The sequence below is a fragment of the Haliotis rufescens genome, unplaced genomic scaffold (genome assembly GCF_023055435.1).
Source record: "Haliotis rufescens isolate VD_foot unplaced genomic scaffold, xgHalRufe1.0.p SCAF_20, whole genome shotgun sequence".
In the NCBI taxonomy this organism is placed as follows: Eukaryota; Metazoa; Mollusca; class Gastropoda; order Lepetellida; family Haliotidae; genus Haliotis; species Haliotis rufescens.
The window spans coordinates 8,540,409-8,567,791 of NW_025963891.1; the positions used below are offsets into that span (position 1 = coordinate 8,540,409).

General features: G+C 39.9%; 1 protein-coding gene across 1 annotated transcript in view; it reads right to left on the bottom strand.

Moving 5' to 3' along the window:
* Positions 1-27,383, bottom strand: part of LOC124130920 (bone morphogenetic protein 1-like) — a 72,991-nt gene that overhangs the window by 18,373 nt on the left and 27,235 nt on the right. Inside the window, exons 3-9 of the mRNA XM_046493979.2 lie at positions 18,588-18,910; positions 15,244-15,364; positions 12,066-12,244; positions 11,371-11,604; positions 8,193-8,402; positions 7,016-7,129; positions 6,569-6,717 (exon numbers count right to left, since the gene is read on the bottom strand). Of these exons, the coding sequence (XP_046349935.1) occupies positions 6,569-6,717; positions 7,016-7,129; positions 8,193-8,402; positions 11,371-11,604; positions 12,066-12,244; positions 15,244-15,364; positions 18,588-18,910 (1,330 nt within the window). The remainder of the gene's footprint in view (positions 1-6,568; positions 6,718-7,015; positions 7,130-8,192; positions 8,403-11,370; positions 11,605-12,065; positions 12,245-15,243; positions 15,365-18,587; positions 18,911-27,383) is intronic.

Sequence of the window (27,383 nt, forward strand, 5' to 3'; positions counted from 1 at the left end):
GTAGCTTTTAATCTTGAACAAGTTGTTTCTGTTTCTTCAAAAATAAAACAAATTTGTAGAAAAGAAACCTGTTTGTTTCACAGGGCAAGTGTTCTTTAGCACCTAAACAGGTACACAAACAACGCCTTGTAATGGACATTGATTTACTTGTGATTTTTTTTACATAACATATGCAGGCCACCAGACAAAAGAAGGTGAGGGTTCCACTGTGAAACGACAGCCAGCAAATGTGAATGAGTTATTGAGTGTGTAAAACTGATCTTGTGAATAATATATTAAATTTCAAAGTTTTAACGTCTTTCTTCCTGAAATAGAACAAACATCTTTCCATTTAAAAAACATATATGAAATGCAAATTTGAAAACTATTCATAAAAGGCATGCAACCAGGAAATTAGAGTGAACTTATCTTAACAACACACCAGTCATCTGTTTTCAACATTAATTTGTTGTGGACCTATTTACCTTTCCAGGATGATATCAACTACAACAGCAGTACTGTTGTGAATTTCATAAAAAAAATTGAAGCACAAATACATCAGTCATGAATATAACCAGGTAATCTCTCCATCAAATGCACAATGATGTCATACTTTCTACAACAGTTAACTGACTGTACATAATTATCAAACATCTTTATAATTAATGTATAGTTATCTGTCTCTGGAGCCCATAAATTCAGTAAATTCACAAAGACGTTTTTCATTTGAATGCAATCTTTCGATCAGTATAAAAAAATAATAATCAAGGAACAAATTTAATACACAGGAAACAGTATGTTAAAAATAAGTCCAACACTCGTTTAATTCAAATTGATAAAATTAAATAAGCATACTAACGAGAAGTTATTAAATCACATGTCTCCGCACTAAATGATGCTCACATCAAGTCCCATTTCATGATTGGCTGTTCAGCCAAAAAACCTACTTCATCATGTCTTTCATTACTCCCTGAAACTACAGAATTCCCCCATAGTGATTCCCAATCTCTTATCAAATTCATACTAATCAGAACCTCCTAAAAAAGTCAGACAAAATCCTAATATTCTTTACCAGGAATCTCTTGATCCCTGTTGAGGGAAATTAAAGGGCTTGGCTGAGCCAAATTGAACAAATCAGTACCTTTAACTCTATTTGATGTGTGGTATTTGAAACAGAACATGGGGTGTTGGATAGATGGAGATGTAATAAAAAAAGCCTCCATCATTTCTCTTCAGAAAGTAGCTTCAACCTATACACGCTGATGAGAAGAAGAAAGCAGTAAATTGAAAGCTAACGCAGACCATGGAGTAATCATACCACGTTGAGCTAAGAGAATTACATTCAGGGGATGTGTCCAACATGGCAAATGATTTCCCATCCTGGAACACGACATGATTACTGGTGAAGGTTCACTTTTCTTGCTCACAAATTAATTTCTGTATTGTTTTAAAGTGTGTGCAAAGAAGATGAAATCTCACCTTGTTCCTTCATATCCTTCAATGATTTATTTTCTAAGGAAACCCACTCTCCTGTCTTGAATGTATACTACTCAAGAAAGTGAAGGACCCCGTATTCTCTCATATAACTATAGTTAATCTGTCATGTCATTTTGAATTGTATAGGTATGAATGTGGGTAGTTATGTTGATGATATTGTTTGTTCTGTCAGCATAATATATTTGTCCTTGACCTTTGATGCTTTTTGTCCTTCACCTTTGACATGAGTGAATGACTGCTAAACAAACTTTAGAAAGTCACCAGCTGAAAACTGATTCTGTGGATCTGCATATTCTCAGCAGTAAATTACAGAGGAGGTGGAAGGAAACTGACTTTTAATTAGCACTGAAACACTAGCTAATAGCATCCTCTAATGTTGCAGCTTTATTGCTTACTATGACTTAAAGAACTTCACCAATCTAAAGACGACGATTTCTTCAGTGTTTCACACCATATTTGAAGAAGCCACCAAAACTGATTTTACTTCAACATAATCCCCTATGTGATCTATCAAAAGTGTCTCTAAGGTTGAGACCTGCGCTGTGTTGGTCCTCAACATCAGGAGACACAGAACAGTATGTTACCAGAATCATTAGGTCTTTGTGGAAAACAGATGTGGCAGAAATACTCTTCCTTGATTAACAAATATTATAGCCAACCCTAGTAACAGCAATGTCTGTATGAAGGTTACTTTACCATGTCTGTCTACCACATATACAGGGAGTTATCAAGGATTCCAAACAAGGTGCCCTTGACTGGCAAATTGAGAAAAAAACATTATTTTGTTCAATCTTTGGATTTAAAAAAAGTTCTTCCTAATTTCAGAGGTGTTTGACTCTATATTGGTCCTGTTATCAGTCAATTACAAGTGACCTCAAAAAGCTATAAAATTCGTTATGACCAAAGCAGTATTGAACAAGGAAATGTTTAATTTCAAATTAGGAATAATTACAGACATTTGGTGCAGATTTGGGGCCAAGACAAATCCCTGACACATCAATAGCATTCATCATTTCCTCTCAGAATAATGTCTTATCAGGGTAATGTTGAAAAAAATAAATGTTCCGAGAAGTTTGATTTGTTAAGCATTGTTCAAATTTAAGCATGAAAGTCAAGGGTACTTGTCCTCACACTATTTAAAGACTGAAAGATTTATACTGTCCCTTGACTCAAATACTACAGCAGCAAGTCTCAAGAACCCTTGGACTCCACTTAACAGTCCTTATAACTACATGTCGTACAAGTAAACTATTAAAATAAACTGATAGTCCTTATGCTCAAACATAAATATAAATGAAAATAATATCATCCTTACAACTTTCTTATAACAGCACTAACTAGGTCACTAGGACTAGGTTTGAACTCTGTATTGAACCATAAATTATTTCCTCAGTTGAGCAGCTTTCAAATTACTTTTCACTACCGAAACCTGATTTTTAGTTAAAAAAGAGCATGATTTATGCACTATTGTTCTGGGTCCGAACTGAGAGATTACAATTAATTTTCTCATCAAGGAATTTATACTGATCATGGGCTAAAATGAAGGAAAGAAATACAATCAAATTCTCCAGCAGAAAATCAAAAAGCTTGATAACGAGGTGGCTTAATAGATAATCAATAGAACTTGGGTATAAAACATGATTTTCAATAGCAATGAACTTAACTGAATGTCCATAAAAGTGAATAATTAATGGACTTGTTAGATCGCAACAAAAGTGGAGTACCATCACATGTCCTCCCCTCTATTGTAAATCCTTTGTATAAGTTGGAGGCAAAAACAAACAGAACAAATTGAATTCTTGCTAACAAGGGTCATCTTTCAAAACAGCAACGATATACATACAGAGTAGAAATGGATTGGTATTTCCAATCAACAAGGATAACTTAAGTTTAACTGGTACAATTCTCTTTGAAATGAATAATCAATATGACATATTTGATCTGCTATTTCAGCATAGCGAAGACTGGGTGAGGATAACATGACATCCGAGTAGCTCCCCATCACTAAGTGTACTTTAGCAGATGCTCCGAACACACAATAGACTTTGACCACAGACATATTTTCATAATGTCAATTCATTTTACCATGTTCTTCACAAATGTCAATGTATAGTTCTTTGATGTTTGCGTATAGATACAACAATGGCATGTACTGAAGCTTGTTTCATCTTCAAGTGATGTTCGATACACATTGATGAACAAATACAAAATATAACAGAACATCCACATAATCCGACGTAAGTCAACAGGAGATAGACAATGCCAATGTTGTTTCACTTGAAGCTGGTACATCCTTCTTGAAAACTCTCATAACTGGGTCATGCCAACATGAACAGTTATTTACTTTTAAGTGAGTAAGGTTGAACACCCCTTTGATGATTTTCATAACAACAAACTTCTATGGCTTCTTTGGAAGGCAGGGCTCCAGATATTTTTCAACCATTTAGTAATATATTCACATGTCATCATTCACATTATAAGTTGTAGCAGTATCACGAGGGTACATGTGGTTTATGTGTCCCTTATAAGGTTTTATACCACTTGCCGAAGGAACCCCCCAAAGATTCGTTTCATCTGAGGTTAACTTGTGCTGTGTCACGTGCCTTTCGTTGCCTCAGATAAAGCATTTGGCCATTTGCTTCATGGTGGGGTACAAGGGATTAATTCTCCCGCTCAGAAATGTATTTCCCTCCCAGGTGGTGAGGTGAGGTGAAATGGGGTTTAACGTCGCGTCCAAGATTATTGCACTTATATAGCGACGTGCATGTACATGTGTGTGTGTGTGTGGCTGCTTGTACTAGTCTGGACTGATGCCGATTTATAGTGCTAGCTTACTGAGATACCATGCCGCAGTTTAACATGAATACCCCACTCAGACACAGTATACTGACTCCGAGCCAACCAGTCCTTGTTTTAGCCCCTAATGCCGAGCGCCAGACAGGGTAACAAGAAGTACCATCTTTTAACGTCTTTTGGTATGACGCGGCCGGGGATCGAACCCCGGACCTTCCACTCTCCGGGCGGACGCTCTACCACTAGACCACGGAGGCGGCCCCCTCCCAGGTGGGATACATAGTATTTTATGAAGATCACGTGAACAATCACATCTCAACATTCTGACATGGAGGTATGATAATGGCTATTCATAGTTTTCTTTGGGTATGCATTACATTTGTACTCCCTTGGGTCCAGTCTGTTGGCTATTTTTAATACAATTGGATCATTATAAAAATAATTCTGCGTAAACTCCTGTTTCAGGTGACTTCTAATTTGCATCTATTCAAGTGATGCCCCAAGTGTGTCACATGTCGCATAAGCTCACATGACATGACTCAGTTAAAATAAACGAGACGTAGCACTTTTGTGCATTATTCATGTGATGCTTGAACTCAATCAGTAAACAAAGAGCTCTGAAGACATACAGTATGTAAGCTAAAAAGGCTACATTGGGCAACAACACGCAGTATTCTATTAGGTTTTTTTTAACGAGTAATTGTGTGCAAGCAACTCCTAATTGACTGGGTGAGCCCTGGGACATGATATACAAGTGTCTGAACATTGTATGAAGCTGTCAGCAATAATCCACAACCACGAAGACTAGGCAGATCAGAGGTTGACAGATTCACACCTTCGGGTATGGTGACACGCCCTCGGGTATGATGGGTGACACGCCCTTGGGTATGATGGATGACACGACCTCAGATATGATGAATGACACGCCCTCGGGTATGACGGATGACACGCCCTCAGGTACCATGACACCCTCGGGTATGATGGATGACACGCCCTCAGGTACAATGACACGCGCTCGGGTTTGATGGATGACACACCCTCGGGTACAATGACACGCCCTCGGGTATGATGGGTGACACGCCCTCGGGTATGATGGGTGACACGCCCTCGGGTATGATGGATGACACACCCTCAGGTACCATGACACACCCTTGGGTATGATGGATGACACGCCCTCAGGTACAATGACACACGCTCGGGTTTGATGGATGACACACCCTCGGGTACAATGACACGCCCTTGGGTATGATGGATGACACGCCCTCAGGTATGATGGATGACATGCATTCGGGTACAATGACACGCCCTCGGGTATGATGGATGACACGCCCTTGGGTACAATGACACGCCCTCGGGTATGATGGATGACATGCCCTCGGGTACAATGACACGCCCTCGGGTGTGATGGATGACACGTCCTCAGGTATGATGGATGACACGCCCTCGGGTATGATGGATGACATGCCCTCGGGTATGATGGATGACATGCCTGGGGTACAATGACACGCCCTCGGGTATGATGGATGACACGCCCTCGGGTATGATGGATGACATGCCCTCGGATATGATGGATGACACGCCCTCGGGTACAATGACACGCCCTCAGGTACAATGACACGCCCTAGGGTATGATGGATGACACGACCTCAGATATGATGAATGACATGCCCTCGGGTATGATGGATAACACGCCCTCATGTACAATGGATGACACGCTTTGGGGTATGATGACGCCCTCGGGTATGATGGATGACACGCCCTTGGGTACAATGACATGTCCTCAGGTATGACACGCCCTCGGATACGATGACATGCCCTCGGGTAGAATGACATGATGATGATAGGCCCTTGGGTATGATGGCGCCCTCAGGTATGATGGATGACGTGCACTTGGGTATGATGACGCACCCTTGGGTATGATGACACACCATTGGGAATGATGATAGGCCCTTGGGTATGATGATGCCCTTAGGTATGATGGATGACGCGCCCTTGGGTACGATGACGTGCCCTTGGGTATGATGACGCACCCTCGGGTATGATGTCATGCACACAGTCACATGGCATCACCCATTGTTAGTCAGTTCTTTAGGACGTGATACTGGGGATTATTCTGCCCTGAAATCCCATGGGATGTCACAGAAAGTGCTAAACTATATAATACATATTTGTTGTTTAATGCTGCACTAACCAGAATTATACGATGACATTCATCAAACCTGAGTCTTACGTCAAGCACATATATTATATGAGCATCACTGAAGGGAAGTGGATAAACTAGAGTTGTCTGTTTGCTCACCTCAAATGACTGGAACTTTAGAGCGACAGAGTAGGTTTCAGGGACTGTGATCTTCCAGACACACTCCTTATTTGGCCGATAGTCATCAGGGTAGTTTGGACTTGTCAAGTGAGCCTCAAATTCTCGGACAATCTCTCCACCACAGATAGCTGAAGACAGAAAACTTGACCAGTGAATAATAATATGGATGGCCATTAGTTTTAATATCTATACAAAACATAGCTCTGACACAATATGCAGGGGGTTACTGGTTGTTATAATGGTGTCTTATGTTTGTTTGTTTGTGTTTGGAAATGCTGCATACTGCAATATACCAGCTATATGGCATGCCCTGCAAAATAATCAAATCTGGATATCTTTAGAACAGATGTTTGATGCTGCTGCTGCTGCTGCTGATGATGATGATGATACACAACATTCTGAGATGTGGAAAGCATCTGCACCTACCTTCATACTCAGCCAGGAAACCCTTGCCTTCTTTCTTGCTGCTCTTGTACTCAATCCACATTCTGGTGTCCGTGGAAACCAGCGTATCTGGCACTAAGTCACCACAGAACCGACCTACAACACACAAACACGGGTCACTCAACATCATTCCTCGGATGATATTCAAACTGGTATATTCAAATCTTCAATTTGCCTACAACTTTGATTGCAATGGGTACATGTTTGGAAAGGGCCCCTTCAGTGAGACTTACTGTCTGATATTATTGAACCAAATTTCATGGGAATTATTTGAATGATAAACACTAATTAAATTGATGTATGCATGCAACATTTATCTGATATTTCTACTCGATAAGAATACAATGAATGTTCTGAAAGTCCAGGTAAGATTCTCTTCACTCATCCACTGTTTAGATTCACACAAGCCGCGGGTGTTCAATAAGTATGCCCGACCTGCCCGACCTGCCCGACCTGCCCGACCCGTGAAAGTAAGACAATGGGTAAATGGGAAAATCTACTCTATTTGCCCTCGGACAAGTCTGAAATCCGTGGTATTGACATTGAAACTTAGAAAATGCATCGTGTGTTTGTCTACTGCAAATGGAGAACCTGACTTGTCATTTTCCTTTTCTGCACATTTCCCATAAGCTCTTGCTTCAGTTGATAAAATTGTGTTCTTTATTTCTCTGATTTATCAGGGCAAGTTGAAAATCATACTGGGCAAGTAGAAATTTTAAGTTTACTTGCCCTTGGGCAAGTAGGAAATTAAGGCATTTCAACACCCCTGCAATAAGCATAATGCATCACACATACTTTTTATTAACTACATGGTACAGTGGTCACCAAGCTGGGACCACCATTTTAATGCTTATGACTCCAAAATGTATTACCAAGTGATCACAGGACATTCGGACCAAGGTACTTGGGTACAGACACATGCATTATTTTATGTTTATGTATTTACCACAATGACATATATACCTGTTTGGTAATGGTCAGAATAGTTTTAGAAATTTCTACTTTGACAAAAATAAACATGTTTCGTTTTTTTAAAGTTATCTTTCCTTGCCTGAACACTGCCACCATTGCTGCTAGTTTCATTATGAGGTAATCTGATGAGAACCATCCTGTTTTTTGATGACCTATGCTAAGTTAAAAGGATGATGCTACAACTCACCAAGCAGTGAAGACTTGACATAGTATCCGTCCCGCACTTCCAGATAATCCTTCTCACAGTTGTAGGACTTGGGGATGTCCAGCTTGGTGATGTTGAGGACAATCTTCTCTCCGTGGGTAGCCGAGATCCTCCACTGGCACAGGTTACTCTTGGATGTGACAGGGTTATGGGCGAACTTGCCGCTTGATTCTTGTAACGTGCGACCACACTCTGATGGACAGAGGACAACATGGGTTGTGAAAACTATACTACTCAGCTGATTTTTTCATTTGACTATAGCTAATGTGCCATTGGATCGGTTTTCTTTTACTTCTTTTGAACAGTACACATAATTACACTAGGACGAGTCCAAATTTACTACCCGGGTACCTACCCCCCTATTACTTGACCCTACCTGGGTACCCGCTGTAGGTCTCAAGAGATTGGTACAAAATGTCCGATTGGGAAACGTTTGACCGTACTGCTGTCAAAATGTATTTAGATACACGTATAAACCGATCTGGATATCTATACACTGAAGTTGACTGAAGTTTTATCTTTATGCAAACATATAAAGTCAGAATGAATGTGTGATTATATAGTCAGAAAGAAATGTGAATATTTGTCACTTATAGTGTAAACATAGAGCTCTAGATAATTTTTCCATTTAAAAATTTATAATCATGTGACTAACCACAGGTCCGGGTAGTTCTGTGGGTACCCACCGACTCAGTACCCTCCCAACTCGAGTACCCGAGTACCCAAGTTACCTGTCCCAGCCCTAAATTACACGAATACAATACTCTGAGGTTGATTTTGGGGGAAACTTGGTACAGTTTGGACAAACATCATGATAAACTGTGAGTTTTGTATATCAGAATGACGAGGCTGTGCATGTGTATTTATGAGCAGTAGTTCCATTTTAAATCATAAATTATTATGAATCAGAATCACAGAAACAAGATCACACCCCAGCAATTAAAAACCTGTTCATCAGTTGTTCTTTTCAAAGTGAGGGTATGCCGACTAACCTTTTCTGTTTTCTAATGTGACTGAATGGCAACATTAACTGTTTCAGATGTTCTTGAATTTTTTTAAGAATGGTTATTGATTTGTTTTAAGGAACTAACTAACAGTTAATTTTTGTTGCAGATCAAATAGCTGGTTGATGCATTCAATGTGAAATTAAGGTAATAAATGTATCTTGTCCCTATCATCAAATTCTCCTGTTATGCCTGTCTTACCACACCCTGATAAAGAAGTAAGTCTCAAGAACAAATGTTTCTGAGGTCTCTAACGTTTTGTGAGTTAGTTTTCAAAAGTTTTGGCTTAATATTCAATATAGGTGGTTGACATTTTTTACATGAAATTTTCGACTTTCAGATTAGTACTGCTGAATGAAAATCAAACTTGAAGGTCACACTATAATGGAAGTATGATGACAAAATGATACCGAAAGATAACTGATTGTTACTTTGTTGGAATAATTATTTTTATTATGCACCATTTCTTACAAACAACAGTGATAAAATCTCTAGGGTTTTTCATTTCACCTAAATGTAAAGCAGAGTACACTTTCAATTTAATGTTTACTGTCAGTCAGTCTCGTAAACCAACAAACAAATATAAGGCCTAAAGTAACGTGCAAACCAGCAAAGCTTCAGGTCCTATAGCTATGTTTAGGGTTAAACTAGCAACTCATTTCAAATTTCCATGCATACTTTACAAGGAGCAAAGAGCAATGTATGTCTGACATACATCTCCTGCTGTTTGACTTGAATAAACTTGTAAATTAAACATCACTTAAAATACAAACATCATAAACAGTTGAATATGGTTAAAAAACAAGTGGGAGGAGTGTCTTATTTAAACAGCCCTGATCTACTGCCTGACTGCTTGTGATGTGATAACACGATTGCGTGCTGCCCAAACAGGTTGATGGTGGGGACCTACAGCATAAATCATGTTCATGCATCCCAGGTGGTGCTTCGTCAATAGCAAGCTGCACATGCATTTATCAATGTCATTTTAACCACAGGACAAAAAAAACATCAAAACATGATTCAGCTATTTAAATTTTACAAAAAACTATTAGAATCAGACACAGACCCCTTCCCGCATGCTAAGACCTTGTGAATGAAATCAAAAATGCATCATAAGCATAACAGAATATTTACCTACACTAAATGAATAGTTGTAAAAAAAATATTAAGGCTATATCAACATTTGAAGAAGAAATCTTTAAGTGCAGCTGTTTTAATGATTATTCGGGTTTATTTACATTACCTTTATGAATGAAATAGGGTTCTTAAACCAGGAGTGCTACTTCAAGTTCACTTACAAATAGTCAATTACACGTTTTTCAGTCAGTGGAAAAAAACGCCATTATTTGGGGCTTATTACTCATTTTGTGAACCTTGTATTGTATTGCCAGGGTTCAGTATCTGCACTCTAACACCTGTCTACAACAATGGCGCTATTCATACCTGTATATAATCATATGCAGGGAGCATGGACGTACATTTCAAGTTGTCTATTCCCTTTCATCTGTCTTAACCATTAGCATTGTGTTTTTTTGCTGAATATGTGTTTATGTATTGTGGAATATTACTTCAGATGCAATCTCTCTATTCATCCTGAATGTGTTGTTGTAGAGGCACATACAGAGCCAGTATTGCTGAAAGGGCAATTGATCTTGCTTTATTGACAAGTCTACACTGAATTACACTGAAATCTACTTCAAAACATTGCTTCAGTTGTATTTTTTGTCCTTTTTTTAAAACCTTTTTATTTTAATATCTGTGTACATAATACATTTCATCATATTTAAAAGGTGACATAAAATTGCAGTGATTGGCAGCAAGCTAAATAATATTAGTGAGTGAGTGAGTGAGTTTGTTTTACGCCGCTTTTAGCAATATTCCAGCAATATCACGGCGGGGGACACCAGAAATGGGCTTCACACATTTTACCCATGTCGGGAATCTAACCCGGGTCTTCGGCGTGACGAGCGAACACTTTAACCACTAGGCTACCCGACCGCCCCTATGAATAATAATTAGGTTTTACATTTTTTTGTTTGACAGCATTTGCAATGATCCACGCTATCAGTACATGATCTCCACATTAAGTAAAACATGTACATATGCAATTCAGTCTTCTTGAAGTAAGTGATAATAATTTGTGTCAGTATACGTACTGGGACATCTGTAGAGTTTGTTTGCTTGTCGGATGTCCCCAGGACTGAGTCGTACCCTCTGTCCAATCTCTGGCCGCACCAGCACTCCCGGCTTTCTGCTTGGCAATATCGTGTCCAGGTACGTGTTACGGGCAAATGTGTTGCGAGCATAGTGCATGATGCTGCCGTAGTCGTACTCCTCGCCGAGAGAGTTCACTTCGCTCGGTGTCAGCTTGTTGAAGTTGTATTCCTGGCCTGTAACATGACATACTTACACCATTGTAACTCAAAACACTTTAATGACACCACATAGATGTCCCCTGGGCTGTTTAGGTTTACACAGGGTTGTACGATTACAGTAATATTACAATGCTTGGTTAACTTTGTAAATGTTGCTGTTGGTTTGATGTGACTGCATCTTTCTGGCTATCAGCCTTTATTTTGGTCTGGAAACATGCCAAAATATATCTATTTCATATCTCAGCTTTCTATAGTAAATGGGTACACTGTTTTTATTTGTTTTTCAGCAATAAACTAGCTTTATGATGGTGGTATGTAAATAATCTAGTCTTGAATATAAAATCCAGCAATTGACATCATGAGCATCAATCTACACAATTTTTTGTACATAACTGGTGTTGAACGGTACCACCAATATGCATTATGTGGAGCACATCATATCACACCATGGAGGTGTATAAACTAAGACAACATACCTGGCATGATATGATTATAGTTGATCTGTACGTGATTGTCACGATCAGGCCGTGTGTGTTCATGCCAGAACCCGATCACATGACCCAGCTCATGAACGACAATACCAAACTTGTCACAGTTCTTGCCAATGGATATAGCTTGAGGGCCGTTGCCACGTTTTCCTACGAAGGAACAACATCTGAAACATAGATAACAACCATCAGCATCAGTTTCAGTTTCATAATAATCATCATAATTCCCACCACATATGAAACACCAATATCACTCCATCTCCTCACCATGGTCCCTTCCTTGTCATCATCATAATGATCACCATCCTCCTAACCATCATGAACCATCATTATCCTTATCAATACCACCACCACCAACACCATCATCATCACCACCACCACCACCACCACCATCATCACCACCACCACCATCATCACCACCACCACCACCATCATCATCACCAACATCATCACCAACATCACCACCACCACCACCACCATCATCATCACCAACATCACCACCACTACCATCACCACCATCACCACCACTACCATCACCACCACCACCATCACCACCACCACAACCATCACCACCACCATCATCATCACCAACATCACCACCACCACCACCACCATCATCATCACCAACATCACCACCACTACCATCACCACCATCACCACCACTACCATCACCACCACCACCATCACCACCACCACAACCATCACCACCACCATCATCATCACCAACATCACCACCACCACCACCACCACCACCACCATCACCACCATCATCATCACCAACATCACCACCACCACCACCATCATCACCACCACCATCACCACCACCACCACCACCAACATCATCACCATCATCATCATCATCGTCACCACCACCACCATCATCACCATCTTCATAACCACCATCCTCATCACAATCCTTAACCTCCTTCTCATCATCACCATCCTCCAAACCATCATCACCACCATCCTCCTCCTCATCATCATCACCATTAAACCATCTATATGTTATTTTTCTGTCACCATCAGCACAACAGAACACTTTTCCTCCTTATCATAATCATTTTCATCACCAGAGAAGGGACATCCTCACCATTGCATTCTAAGTGAATTATTTAATGGCTCCTTTGTAATCTCTGCTGACAAGGGTATAGTAGGGAATCCACCAGACCATAAAGTATTGACAACCCTAACAGGAAAATAGACACTGTAGTACTTTGCAGTGGAATGTAATAATGTACATTTCTTAACCTTGAAAGGTCATGGAAAAGGTCATAACATTCCAATGCACCTTTGGCCAGTTCATCAAGAAACCTATACAGCCATAACAAATGTATTATGCATGGATCCTGTCCTTCTCTGTATCAAGGAGCCATTCGAGAACAGCTTATAATGACAAACATGATATTAGTTCAGTGAGTATGGTTGTATATGTCTCTCAGTTATATTGTAGTCATATCCAGTGGTAGAAACTAACATTTGTAGTCCACTAATGATAAACCCCTTAAAAATGGCCAATTGCTACCGGTCCTTATGATACCGAAATTTTGGGCAGTTAGGCAAGGGCTACAGGACTAGTGCCAATTTCTAACACTGACATCATGGCAGGAACACGGCTCTTTGCACATTATTCCACTGACGGGGATCGACTAGTCTGCCTCACTGTTCCTGAACAATATTATTTAACTTTCGCCCAGCCCTCACAGTAATGAAGCTATTCTAGACTTTCCACAGGTTCCGAAACTCCCATCTCAATGGGGCTCCTTTTCAAATTAAATGTAGTTTCTTGTTTCTATCAAAATTATATCTGTTCAGAGACTGAGTGTCAGTCTAGGGATCGACCAATGTCTACAGTTTGACAATTAGCTTAACCACTACCCTCCACACTTCTTTGGAAGTTTATAATAGACCACAAATTTCAAAATAATTCCTTTGAAACCTTATATAACAAAATGATTTAACCCTACCAAAATATCATAAACCACACAGAAGACATTATGTGCATGCATGTATGCCTTTCACAAAACATCAAAGCTGTTGTAGAGGAACCTTATGCTGGAGCAGCTCTCCTTTCCCTCCAAGTCATAGTTCTGTATCTAGGAACAACTACCCTAGAGAACCAGTGCTGGCATAATTGGCAGTAAATTCAATGAGACAACAAACAAGCTCATTATGTGAGCCAGAAAGTGTATACAAATCTCTGCCTCCCAGCAATGACCCCTGCTAATTTGTCTGTTATAGTTTACAGGACAAGCCAACTGGCTCAGCCTCAAGACAGACTAATTGACTGCATATGTGGTCATCGATGATAGGGGCCTAGAGAGGAGGGGGAGATGTGAGGAGAAGGGGGGTATGAAGAGATGGGGAAGGAGGGGCTTCAAGGCAATTAATTTCTTTCTGCCAATTTGTTGTGGCGGGAACAAAATACATCCTACCTTTCCTTCCATCTCCATGTCTTCTACTAGGAGTGTTTGTCATATTACAAAATTTCCATTAAGTGAAAAATAAACAAGGAACACTTATTCAATTTGGTAAATTCTTAACTGGAAACTGTTCATCAATGAGGGCTTTTGACCATTCCCCCTTAAACATTAACTATACACTATTGTACTGTAGATACAACGTAGAAGGCATTTCACGCCACTTTCAACCACAGTATTTCAGATGCATCAGGCATGCCAGCATGATGTGAGATGGAAGCCCAACATGACACCAGTCACAGACGTTTGCCTCTTTGGTGGAACCATCAAGAAGCCAAGGATCATAAGCAGGGCAAGTCTCGAATTCAAACCCACAATAAACAGATGACTTAGACGGAACTCGGAACAGTGAATTTTAACAACCACAGAGCCATCCATACCCCCCAAGTCAAGAGGTGAGGTGAGGTGAGGTGAGGTGAAATGGGGTTCAAGATTATTGCACTTATATAACAATGTGTGAGCGCTTTTTAACATGGCTACCCGACTCACATAGATTAATACTGACTCTGAGCCAACCAGTCCTTGTTTTATCCCCTTAAAGACGAGCGCCAGGCAGGTTAAGAATAAGTACCTTCTTTTGGTATGACATGGCCGGGATTGAACCACCAACATTCTGCTCTCCGGATAGATGCTCTACCCACTAGAATATGGTGTAAGTATGCTGAAGGTTGAGGGAGGTGTGCACTTACCCACAAGAGCGTTCTGTGAACTTAATGTAGTCCTGATCCTCCGCCCTTTTCTCTATGAAGGTGATGCATGTGTAGTTCTCCCAGTGTCGCATGGCCAGTTTGAACAACGCCTTGTTGGCACCTACACAAGGAACATAACATTAGTTTACAGGGATCTATGATTTTCACCTACTGTAAGTGCCAAGGAAGGCATTTGGGAAAAATATGAGAGTTAATTTTAAAAATGGTAACACAACGAAAAATCTTGTTTTCACAGGTATCATATCATTGCAATCAAAGCAATAATGTTAAACGCAATATAATTAATTGGCCCTGTTGTCAAGTGAACATAAGTCGCCTTTGCAAACCTAAACGTATCTGGTATTACAGATTATAATAACAGTTGGGACATTTATAACTCAAATTTGGGAATTTTTAGGACAAATGATGACAGTAGAATTATTTCATACATGAACACATATTGTGGTCAAACAATTATTGATGAGGCTTTCCTAAAAACTTAAATGCTGTTTTTAATTGAAAATATGCCTATCATAATTATTAATTGTTATAATATTAATTTCTAGAAATATTTTAGCCACTTAATCTCAAGTCAACCTGACAACTGTTCTTACATTTATTATTTTATTTCAAGCAGTCCGACAGTTAATCCACCTTAACTGATCACACAGTAATACATTTAAACAAAATATATCTCAATATTATAGATATCTGACATTGGATGGCCTTCTCTTGTACATTGGTACATTGATAACATACATGATTAGTGGGGCCTGTGATCTTAAGAGTCAATGCATAAACAAAATGACAATAAAATGTACATATATTTGCTGAATTTTCAAAACTTCTACACAGGAACAATTCCTTAAAAAACATGCAGAGTGGAAACATCGTGGGGAGGTTGATTCGGAGGCAAATTTATGTGTTCAAACCATTACCTGATGGTAGCCCTACCAATGGATACTTAAGTTTTGAAAGTCTCATTCTTGACATTGTAATAGTTCTGTCGACACATATTTCACCATAAAATCCCTGGGGTATGAAGGCTTCTCTACAACTCCCAGTGTCCATATCAGAACACTGAACATACTGTTTGCAATTCGATCTGCATTTTGGGCATGAAATATTCAGGTAATGCTACGTTTTCAGCATATACACCTTGCAAGGACATTTTCATAAGCAGACTTGAAAATTGATATGCTGTAAAATAAGCCTTGTTATTTCTGAGTTGACAGACTTGGAGGAAATTATGCAAAAAATGGAAAAAATGTCCTTAGAAATAATTCTGCTTAACGTTATTCACTTTTGTCACTTTTTCTTGCATACTGAAATTTTGTTGATAAAATACATGTTAACACTGTTTGCTTTTTTCAGTGCCTGAGAATTCCTGAATTTGACACAACTAGCCCATTGTGCTTCCAACTTGTGAGCAGATGACAAAACATATTACTTCAATTCTTTATCTAAAAGCTCCATACATCAAAAATTACAAGACACTAATTATTTCCAAAGAAGCAACAAATTCTGACACTGTGGGAGCTTTAAATCAGATTTTTCTATAATGTAAAACAAACTTGCAAAGTTATTTCGGCACTTAACCATGTCTATCATTCCTTGAAAAACGTCCCCTTTTTGCAGAGAGCTATCCTATTTACTGAAACGTAATTCCTTTTAAACCTGAACAGTTTACATTTTGTCAGGCAATTTAAGGTTCAGCTTTTTCATGACAATTTCGTTGCCAAATATCACACAACCTGCTGCATCCCACTGGAGCTTGCAGAGTGCCGGCAGATTTATCTCCGAGATTCTCCAACAAAACTCAATCTTGTAAAAGAGTTTCAACTCTGACTTCTGTGTCTGTCAAGTTAGCGAGATAGGCATATAAAATATGTAATATTTGCCAAACAGTGCTCTGCCTTACAGGAAACTGTAGCTCAAGGTTTCCGATCTTGAAGGCAATTGGAAACTGACACCAATTCTGATAATATATTTCATGTGGATTATATTTGGCATTAAAGAAACTGCAACAGCAAGCACAACATGGTTCATGCTTTGACATATGATGAATCTGTATGATGTGGTGAAGTAGGAATTGTGTTTGTGTTTTTCAAATGCTGTTGTGGGCTATGTAGGTCACGTGTTTGTGTGTACGTCGGCACTGTTTGACATACTGACTGATCCAATATCAACTTACCATATTAAACAAGCTTAACACCAATACAAAGGATCGATGCTAGATAAAAATTCATTTTTTTAATAATGACAAAAACATAAGAAGTTTTATGAAATTGATCCTTATTCAAACAAGTTGATAAATGTTTTATCGCAAACTAACTTTTTCTGATACAGCAAACTTTAAAATCAATGTTTTCTTGTCAAAGTTACACAAATTGTGGCCTGAATAGTTATCCTCAGTGATTATAATGTTCCCCTCTCCAAAAGAACCCTATCACTGATACAATTGTTTTTCGAACATATACATGTGATTCATTAACACATGCTCCAGATGTAATCAGGGGTTAAAAAGAGGATGTCTGACGTCCTGGCGCATCAAAATTAGACATGGACTCATTAAAATGATAGGTTAAAAGTCTGATGACTTATTTTAAAGACATATGTGTTTCCATGGCCAAGCTTACACCATCGAAAAGTGCAGACAATCTTGCTTCTTTTATTGTTCACAACATTAGCACCGAGTGGTTTCTACATTTAACAAACCAACAACGTGGCTTGTCCTCTTGATTAACCATGTTGCCACAACATCCTATGAGAATGAATAACTGATGTTGCTCACTGATAGCCAATCGCCAGTGAGGTTGAATAAAAAGTGTGAATGTAAATTGGGATGATCAGTATCATAAATAGAATCAAAATATGTTATTCTATATAAAAGATCAAAATGTTTGTAGTTTATTTAACATTATACTTAAAACAATTAGCTGTGTTATTGGTGATCATGATAATTGTGTTTTGGTGAAGAATAATTAATAACAGTCTGTCATTTGTCATGTGTGTCCACGCGAAATAGTTTTTGTATTACCCACGTGCAGATTTGTATTTCTGAATGTCAAAATGAGTTTGTTTAATTTTGGGATTACTAGTGATTCGGTACTTTAAATTTGAAATATTATTTTTGAATTTATACCTTTGGAACTGGACTTGCTTGAAATCAGTTTTGACTCCTGACAAAATATAGTAATAAGTCCTGACTCACTAGGGATTGAAGATTCTTTTAAGCCCTGATAATCGGAATCTTTCAATGGACTTATGACCATGGAAATACTTTTGTTTCTTTTATTTATTCATCTTTTTCATTTCTATTATTTTTAAAATAGTTTACTCACCAGTAAAATTGGACTCAATTTCATAGGGTATGACTCCATAGTCCCACAGTCGGTTGGGCTTTGCCGTCGCTGCTCGCCGAAACCTCCTCCTTGAGGACTGCTTGGGCTTAGAGGACTTTTTATCCAAGTCATCTTCTTCAAACATAGATTCTCGGTCAATTTTCAAAACTCTGGAGGGATTCTTTTTCCTTGCTTCTTGTCTCAATTTCTTTGCGATTCCTCTTTGACGCTTCAGCTCGGACCTCAGCTTCCTCCATTTCTCTCGTAATTTTTTTATTTCTTCCTTCATTGTATGTCGATCTTTTCGACATATTTTTTTACTCCTGAAATCATAATGTTGTCAGTTAGTTTCATTTGCTTAGGATTTAATAGAAAAAAATGAGACTTGATGTTCCAAATGAATCCATATTTTTAAATTACATGTACATCAAGAATGTCCAGGTTTAGCTCCTGCACCATGACACTGGAATGTATGTTTTTTTATGAAAACACAACCAATATAGATTTATATTGAAACAAGTCTAGCCAGCTCTATTCCACAAATCAGCATCAGGAAGTTTCTTATCTAATTTTGGAAGAATGAAATGTGTTGTGTAATAAAAGATATCATTGACTATATATGTATATACTTTATATAGACTTCACTCCTCCCGCCAAAGACCCTGGTTCAGTTCTTCACATGGGTAGGGTGTTGGTTTGAAAAAGCTGCTTAAGCAATATTTTTGCGATACAGCTTAACTTTTGATATGGATAATCAGACATGTCATTCTATCTAAATGTACACTTGACATATGAGAATCAAGTTCTGTGAAATCATGGAGAGATAAAAATATCACTATCAAAATTGGAGTAGCATATATCATGGTGTGTCAGCTCGGTGTGGAAGGACTCGGCTCGTGGATGTTTCCCACCTTGGTGAAAGCTACCAGCAAGGGTTTGGTGCTGACAAATGTAGAACCCAACTCATGGTAAATCTGGGATGCGAACCCATGATCACGTTTCTGGCACACCTACGGGTTGCATCTCTGTACAGTGAATTGTGGCACCTGAGACAACTGGAGCACCAATGACCCCATGTTGGAAGCCCAATACTCCCTGCCATTATGTGGCAAAGGCGCCAACAACAATACCCACTTATCTAAAGTATGGTTTTGTACAGATCTCCTTTCTCAATCCTATGATCTCTGTTTTGATGGCTGGGACATAATCATGTTTACAAACAAAACAGAACTGAAAAAAACCCTAATCAAATGAGCAACACATACGTAAACAAGAACCAGAAACGTTCACAAAATCTACTCATTATTCAACAGTACATGTCAGAACCTTTTTGTCCAGAGTAAAAAGAACTTTTAAAAACTTACAACCAAATGGAATTTTCAAAAGCGCGACAGCACATGTCTGCACAGACAGGTGGTAACAATTAAAGAGTCACTCAGCACTTAACAGGCACCGATTCTATCTGAAAACAATCAACTGCATACATGCAATGACATAGTTTCACTGCAGTGTTTCTTGGCGCCAACGGCCTCTACCATTCTGTCTGTCTGAATTTGTCATGCAGGAGTTGGCCCACATAGTGCATTGTGCACTCCTAAACAATATGCTGAGGTTAGACCTATAAAAGTCCATGAATCAGCTGTTTGTCAACATATGGGCTCAATGTTATTGTTTTGTTGATACTGTGAAAGTTTATTGCAGAGTAAATTTTCCACTGGTTCTGTTATTGAACACTAGCCACCGAAACAGTCTTAGAAAAAGCAATCATGATTTTTCACAAGTGCAAACTATCCAGAGAGTATCATAGATGTATGCATGTCCTTGTGTGAGAGTGTGTATTTTTTCTCACTTTTATCAATATTCCAGCAAAATCACATCAGTAACACAGTAACAGACACACGAATAGGCTCCATCACTTGTGATATTTCAATTTTTGTCAAGAAAGGCAAACCCTTACTCACAACTCCACCAATCATACTAATAAGCCAAAGAATTCAGTGAACAAGGAGTGACCCCAGTCTCAGACAAAAGTCTGTTGCCTTTCATAAATGAAACAACTTTTCTTCATCAAAATTTCAAAGCTCAACCTCCCAACTGAGATTGTATCACACAGGAGCATTAATCAGTGCATCTTGCCTGTCAAAAAAAGTAATTAGGAAGGTATCAACCCCTGATATGCGCTCCCAGACAATTCCCTGACAGGCCAGACCCCCCAGTGCAGACAGCCATGTGCTGACCATCTTCCCCTGCCCACATGTCCCCACAGAGGTACACACCTCCTCCTCCCCCGCCAACAGTGGCACCCAGGGTCCTTCTACAAGATAACCTGGTAGAGATGCTGTAGCACCTGTCTGGGTGTGCTAGCCTGGGTGGGTGTTCAATACAGACTTCTTGATACCATGCTATCTAAATTCTAGGGTTCAGGTAAGGTGAAGACTGCATATGTATATTTTATCAAAGTTCAAAGATGGTGTGCTTCCATCTGCTACATATGGTTTTTCAGATGAGTTAACTTTGGGATGGGAAGCTCGAACTTAAAGAATGTTTGCTGCACATGTTTATTTGAATTACTTTTTTACGCTATGTTCTTTCAAAGTGATTGGGGTTGGTTGATTAGTTGATGATGAAGCGTACTTCTGTTGAAAATCTGAACACTTTCTAGTGTGATGACAGACATATTACAGGAATTATAGCAATAATGTAATAGAGGTAGAGCATTTTCAAGAATTGTTCAAGTATACCATTACCAGTACATGATGCCTAACAACAGGCAGGCTGACCTAACTCTTGTACTGGACCCAAGTCAAGAGATCTGTGCAATGAAGATCACGAAGACATCAGCTTAGATATAACATAAGCTCTTTCAATTTCATACCTATATAACGGAACCTGCAGTGCCCCATTCAAAATATTTGGAAAGGATCCTACTATATTAAAGACTAGACAGAACCCAGTTGTTCAGTTTATTTTGTCGATTAGATCCTAATTATTGGTTGGATGGGCACTATATATAAAACGTCAACGCCAGAGAATAACCAGGCTCCATTACCTGCCAAAAGAGATTCCATTGAGCCTAAAAGGCAAAACGGTGATGAAAATTATATGCATAGACCACTGTATTCTAAACTTATTAGTGAGTGAGTGAGTATGGTTTTACGCCGCTTTTAGCAATATTCCAGCAATATCATGGCGGGGGACACCAGAAATGGGCTTCACACATTGTACCCATGTCAGGAATCGAACCCGGGTCTTCGGCGTGACGAGCCAACGCTTTAACCACTAGGCTACCCGACCCCCCCTTGAACCGTTGAAGACTGGTGCCATCTAATCTGTTCAGTTTGTTGCATCTGGTTCAGGTAGCACCCTTCCCACACATGCTCAGCATTACCGGGCTGATTATCACAGGTGGAGGTTAATATCACCTCTATATACTCCTTTAAACAGTTCCCAATGTTGTAATCGGTCCCCTTGGAAGCCTCTATGTCTGGGGTAGACTAACCCAGAGAGTGTTTACCACAGTGCCCACATTCCCCCACCTGCTGGCAGCAACACAGCAGTGAGTGTGTTCTGCTGAGGGGGCTAGGTGGCCCGATGTAGCATGAAGAACAATGACAACCCAGACATGGTCCCCTGTGAACAATACTGCCAGTCAACCCAGACATGGTCCCCTGTGAACAATACTTCTAGTCAACCCAGACCTGGTCCCCTGTGAACAATACTTCTAGTCAACCCAGACATGGTCCCCTGTGAACAATACTGCCAGTCAACCCAGACATGGTCCCCTGTGAACAATACTTCTAGTCAACCCAGACATGGTCCCCTGTGAACAATACTGCCAGTCAACCTAGACATGGTCCCCTGTGAACAATACTTCTAGTCAACTTAGACATGGTCCCCTGTGAACAATACTTCTAGTCAACCCAGACCTGGTCCCCTGTGAACAATACTTCTAGTCAACCCAGACATGGTCCCCTGTGAACAATACTGCCAGTCAACCCAGACATGGTCCCCTGTGAACAATACTTCTAGTCAACCCAGACATGGTCCCCTGTGAACAATACTGCCTGTCAACCAGACATGTTCTCCTGTGAACATACTGCCTGTCAACCAGACATGGTCCCCTGTGAACAATACTTCTAGTCAACTTAGACATGGTCCCCTGTGAACAAAACTGCCAGTCAACCCAGACATGGTCCCCTGTGAACAATACTTCTAGTCAACCCAGACATGGTCCCCTGTGAACAATACTTCTAGTCAACCCAGACATGGTCCCCTGTGAACAATACTGCCAGTCAACCCAGACATGGTCCCCTGTGAACAATACTTCTAGTCAACCCAGACATGGTCCCCTGTGAACAATACTTCTAGTCAACCCAGACATGGTCCCCTGTGAACAATACTTCTAGTCAACCCAGACATGGTCCCCTGTGAACATACTGCATGTCAACCTAGACATGGGCCCCTGTGAACAATACTTCTAGTCAACCCCAACATGGTCCCCTGTGAACAATACTTCTAGTCAACCCAGACATGGTCCCCTGTGAACATACTGCATGTCAACCTAGACATGGGCCCCTGTGAACAATACTTCTAGTCAACCCAGACATGGTCCCCTGTGAACAATACTTCTAGTCAACCCAGACCTGGTCCCCTGTGAACAATACTGCCAGTCAACCAGACATGGTCCCCTGTGAACATACTGCCAGTCAACCCAGACATGGTCCCCTGTGAACAATACTTCTAGTCAACCCAGACCTGGTCCCCTGTGAACAATACTGCCAGTCAACCCAGACATGGTCCCCTGTGAACAATACTGCCTGTCAACCAGACATGGTCCCCTGTGAACAATAGTGCCAGTCAACCCAGACATGGTCCCCTGTGAACAATACTGCCAGTCAACCCAGACATGGTCCCCTGTGAACAATACTGCCAGTCAACCCAGACATGTTCCCCTGTGAACAATACTTCTAGTCAACCCAGACATGGTCCCCTGTGAACAATACTTCTAGTCAACCCAGACATGGTCCCCTGTGAACAATACTGCCAGTCAACCCAGACATGGTTCCCTGTGAACAATACTGCCTGTCAACCAGACATGTTCCCCTGTGAACAATACTTCTTGTCAACCCAGACATGTTCCCCTGTGAACAATACTGCCTGTCAACCAGACATGGTCCCCTGTGAACAATACTTCTAGTCAACCCAGACATGGTCCCCTGTGAACAATACTGCCAGTCAACCCAGACATGGTCCCCTGTGAACAATACTGCCAGTCAACCCAGACATGTTCCCCTGTGAACAATACTTCTAGTCAACCCAGACATGGTCCCCTGTGAACAATACTTCTAGTCAACCCAGACATGGTCCCCTGTGAACAATACTGCCAGTCAACCCAGACATGGTTCCCTGTGAACAATACTGCCTGTCAACCAGACATGTTCCCCTGTGAACAATACTTCTTGTCAACCCAGACATGTTCCCCTGTGAACAATACTTCTTGTCAACCCAGACATGGTCCCCTGTGAACAATACTTCTAGTCAACTTAGACATGGTTCCCTGTGAACAATACTGCCTGTCAACCAGACATGGTTCCCTGTGAACAATACTGCCTGTCAACCAGACATGGTCCCCTGTGAACAGTACTGCCTGTCAACCAGACATGGTCCCCTGTGAACAGTACTGCCTGTCAACCAGACATGGTCCCCTGTGAACAATACTGCCAGTCAACCCAGACATGTTCCCCTGTGAACAATACTTCTAGTCAACCCAGACATGGTCCCCTGTGAACAATACTTCTAGTCAACCCAGACATGGTCCCCTGTGAACAATACTGCCAGTCAACCCAGACATGGTTCCCTGTGAACAATACTGCCTGTCAACCAGACATGTTCCCCTGTGAACAATACTTCTTGTCAACCCAGACATGTTCCCCTGTGAACAATACTTCTTGTCAACCAGACATGTTCCCCTGTGAACAATACTTCTAGTCAACCCAGACATGGTCCCCTGTGAACAATACTGCCAGTCAACCCAGACATGGTCCCCTGTGAACAGTACTGCCTGTCAACCAGACATGTTCCCCTGTGAACAATACTTCTAGTCAACTTAGACATGGTCCCCTGTGAACAGTACTGCCAGTCAACCAGACATGGTCCCCTGTGAACAGTACTGTCTGTCAACCAGACATGGTCACCTAAATTGCATATCCATAATCTCTGTACGATAGATATCATTTCATCACTATGTTTTATACTTTATCAACAGTACATGTCATCCCATCTGTGGCACAAGGAAGAAGACCCAGGTGAGACTTCCCAAACAGAAGGCTCTGAATCAGCAAGCGGTATCTCCAAATAAGAGCCATTGCTATGACTTATAAGTATTGTTTTGCTACCAAATTCTAAAATGTTCAGTTCCAATCCATTATTCATGTGAGAACCCAAGAAGAGAACCAAAAATGAGAAACGTTTTACCAAAGGAGGGTTGTGTTTAAAAGCTGTTCGAGTGGGGTGCCCCCCACCTTCTCCTTGTCTGGGGGCATGCTGGAAGCGCACTGTGGCCTTGATAGCTGAACATCCACACCAATTTACCGTTTATTTACTTAGACAGAAGGAAAGCACGCTGCTTCCCACTTCATGACAAGGAAAAACATTCAACCCTGAAAACACAGCTACACCGAATTATCATATAAGCTGCTTGCGCTCTGTTTCCTTGCAAGGCCAACTTTTTCAACAAATACGAACTGCTTTAACAATATTGATGAAGACCAACATTGTTTGTTAATAAATAAAAGATGCATTTTTCTAACGATGGAATTTGGTTGTTTCACCTATTGTGAAAATAGACATTGGATTGGTATGATAGGGTACCATCTGTCTTGGGCAAGTATTTTGCCACTTTTAGAGGCTTTTGAAAGTCAAAATGTTGTGTCAAATACTTTTGTTAAGAAGAGAAATGGCAAAATAACCTATACCCTGACAGGACATGTTTTGGGAATAAATAAACATATTTTGTCAGATTTGGTTATCATTATATAAACAGTATGAAAATGCATATTCAATTTTAGGAAGTATTTGGCCACAAAAATTAAATAAGTTTTTCTGAGTACATCTTTTCGGATTTTGATTTAAAGTTGATTTTGTGTTTTCATTCTGTTTAGGTATATATTTGTATGCACTATTACTTTTCTGAATTTTACGCTACCAGATAAAGTTTACAAATAGTTTACAATATTTGTTTTGATTATATACACACACTCATGAAAATTAGGTTTACATAAGATATTAGCAAACTGTCAGTATTTTTTTGCATACACCCAAAAATCCATTACTGTTTTGAAAAAAACCCATTCAGTATGTTCTTATCATATATTTTGACATGTGCCAGTGTTAAACTAAATCAATTTCCACAAATTGCTGCTATCTGACAGAAACATCCAATAATTCATTTACAGGGTGTCAAGATTGTAAAATCATGTCAATCTCTGTATATAACAAGTGAATGAAATTCATGTCACTGACACAGTCCCCGAGAGCCTAGCTCTGCACCACTAGATTATCACGTACTAATCTTCAAAGTTATGGTTGAAATCTCGCTAACCAAATGTCAATCAATCGTCTGTTTCAATCCAAGTGTTTATTGCTAATAGCTCAAGTGAAAACAAGATAAGTGAAAATTGCTTTCGCTTGACTTGACCTTTGACTTGTCTGATGTGTCAATTTCTCCCCACAATTAACACCCTGTTATCGGCTCCAGGGATGAAATATACATCAATACAAGATCTGATATCTTTGGCCTTAACCTGTGGCTGTTTGTTTATTTCAGTGCTGGGTTTACCAGTGGCAGAAGGTTAGATAAGCCAGAGAAACATGCATATTTCATTCTGAAACTGACACTTGCATGCTCAATCATGCGTATTTAGCTGTAATCGGCATCTGACATCAATGCATATGGAGGAAAAATAACATGTGTCAAGTGTCATAATTTCTTTGTATGAAATCTCTGCTGATGAAGGTTAAAAAAGTACTCCAGTCATTCCACAAATGAAATGATACCCAACTTGAACATTTTTTTTAAACAGTTTCAGAAGATTTTATTGTTTTCAATCAACAGTTTATCTATACAGGGCATAGTAAAGATAACTTAGTAATGATAGCGTTTGCAGTTATTTAAAATATCGGAGAATAAAACAAAAAAATGCTGCTGATATGTTTGAAATTTATGATATTTAGAAATGTGTGTGCTTTCAGAGTTCTCAGTTAGATTATGAGTTTTGAACAAGTATTCTGGTTGTTTGACAGACTGTCACCATAATTTGTGAGGAACTTTGTTTGTTTGATTGTTGCTGAACGCCATACTCAGTAATAATCCAGCTATATGACAGCAGTCTGTAAATAATCGAATCTGGACCAGACAATCCCGTGATTAATATCATGAGCATCGATCCATGCAATTGGGATACAATGACATCCATCAACCAAGTCAACGAGTCAGACCGCCCGATCCCGTTAGTCGCCTCTTACAACAAGCACAGTAAGTCGCCTTTGACGAAAACCATGGATTGCTGAACACCTACTCTAACCCGGATCTTCAGGCATGAGGAACGAAAGAATGATTGAATGTTGTTTTATATTGCAGTAAGAAATCTACTAATATATCTTTTCTTGGCAAACCAGTGATTGATAGCATGAGTAACAACACCACACATTGTGACCACTTTATCATCGTAGAATGTCTTTGAGCACAGGCAAATACTTTCGCCTTGCAACAGTACCCTTATATCCCCGTTATCTATT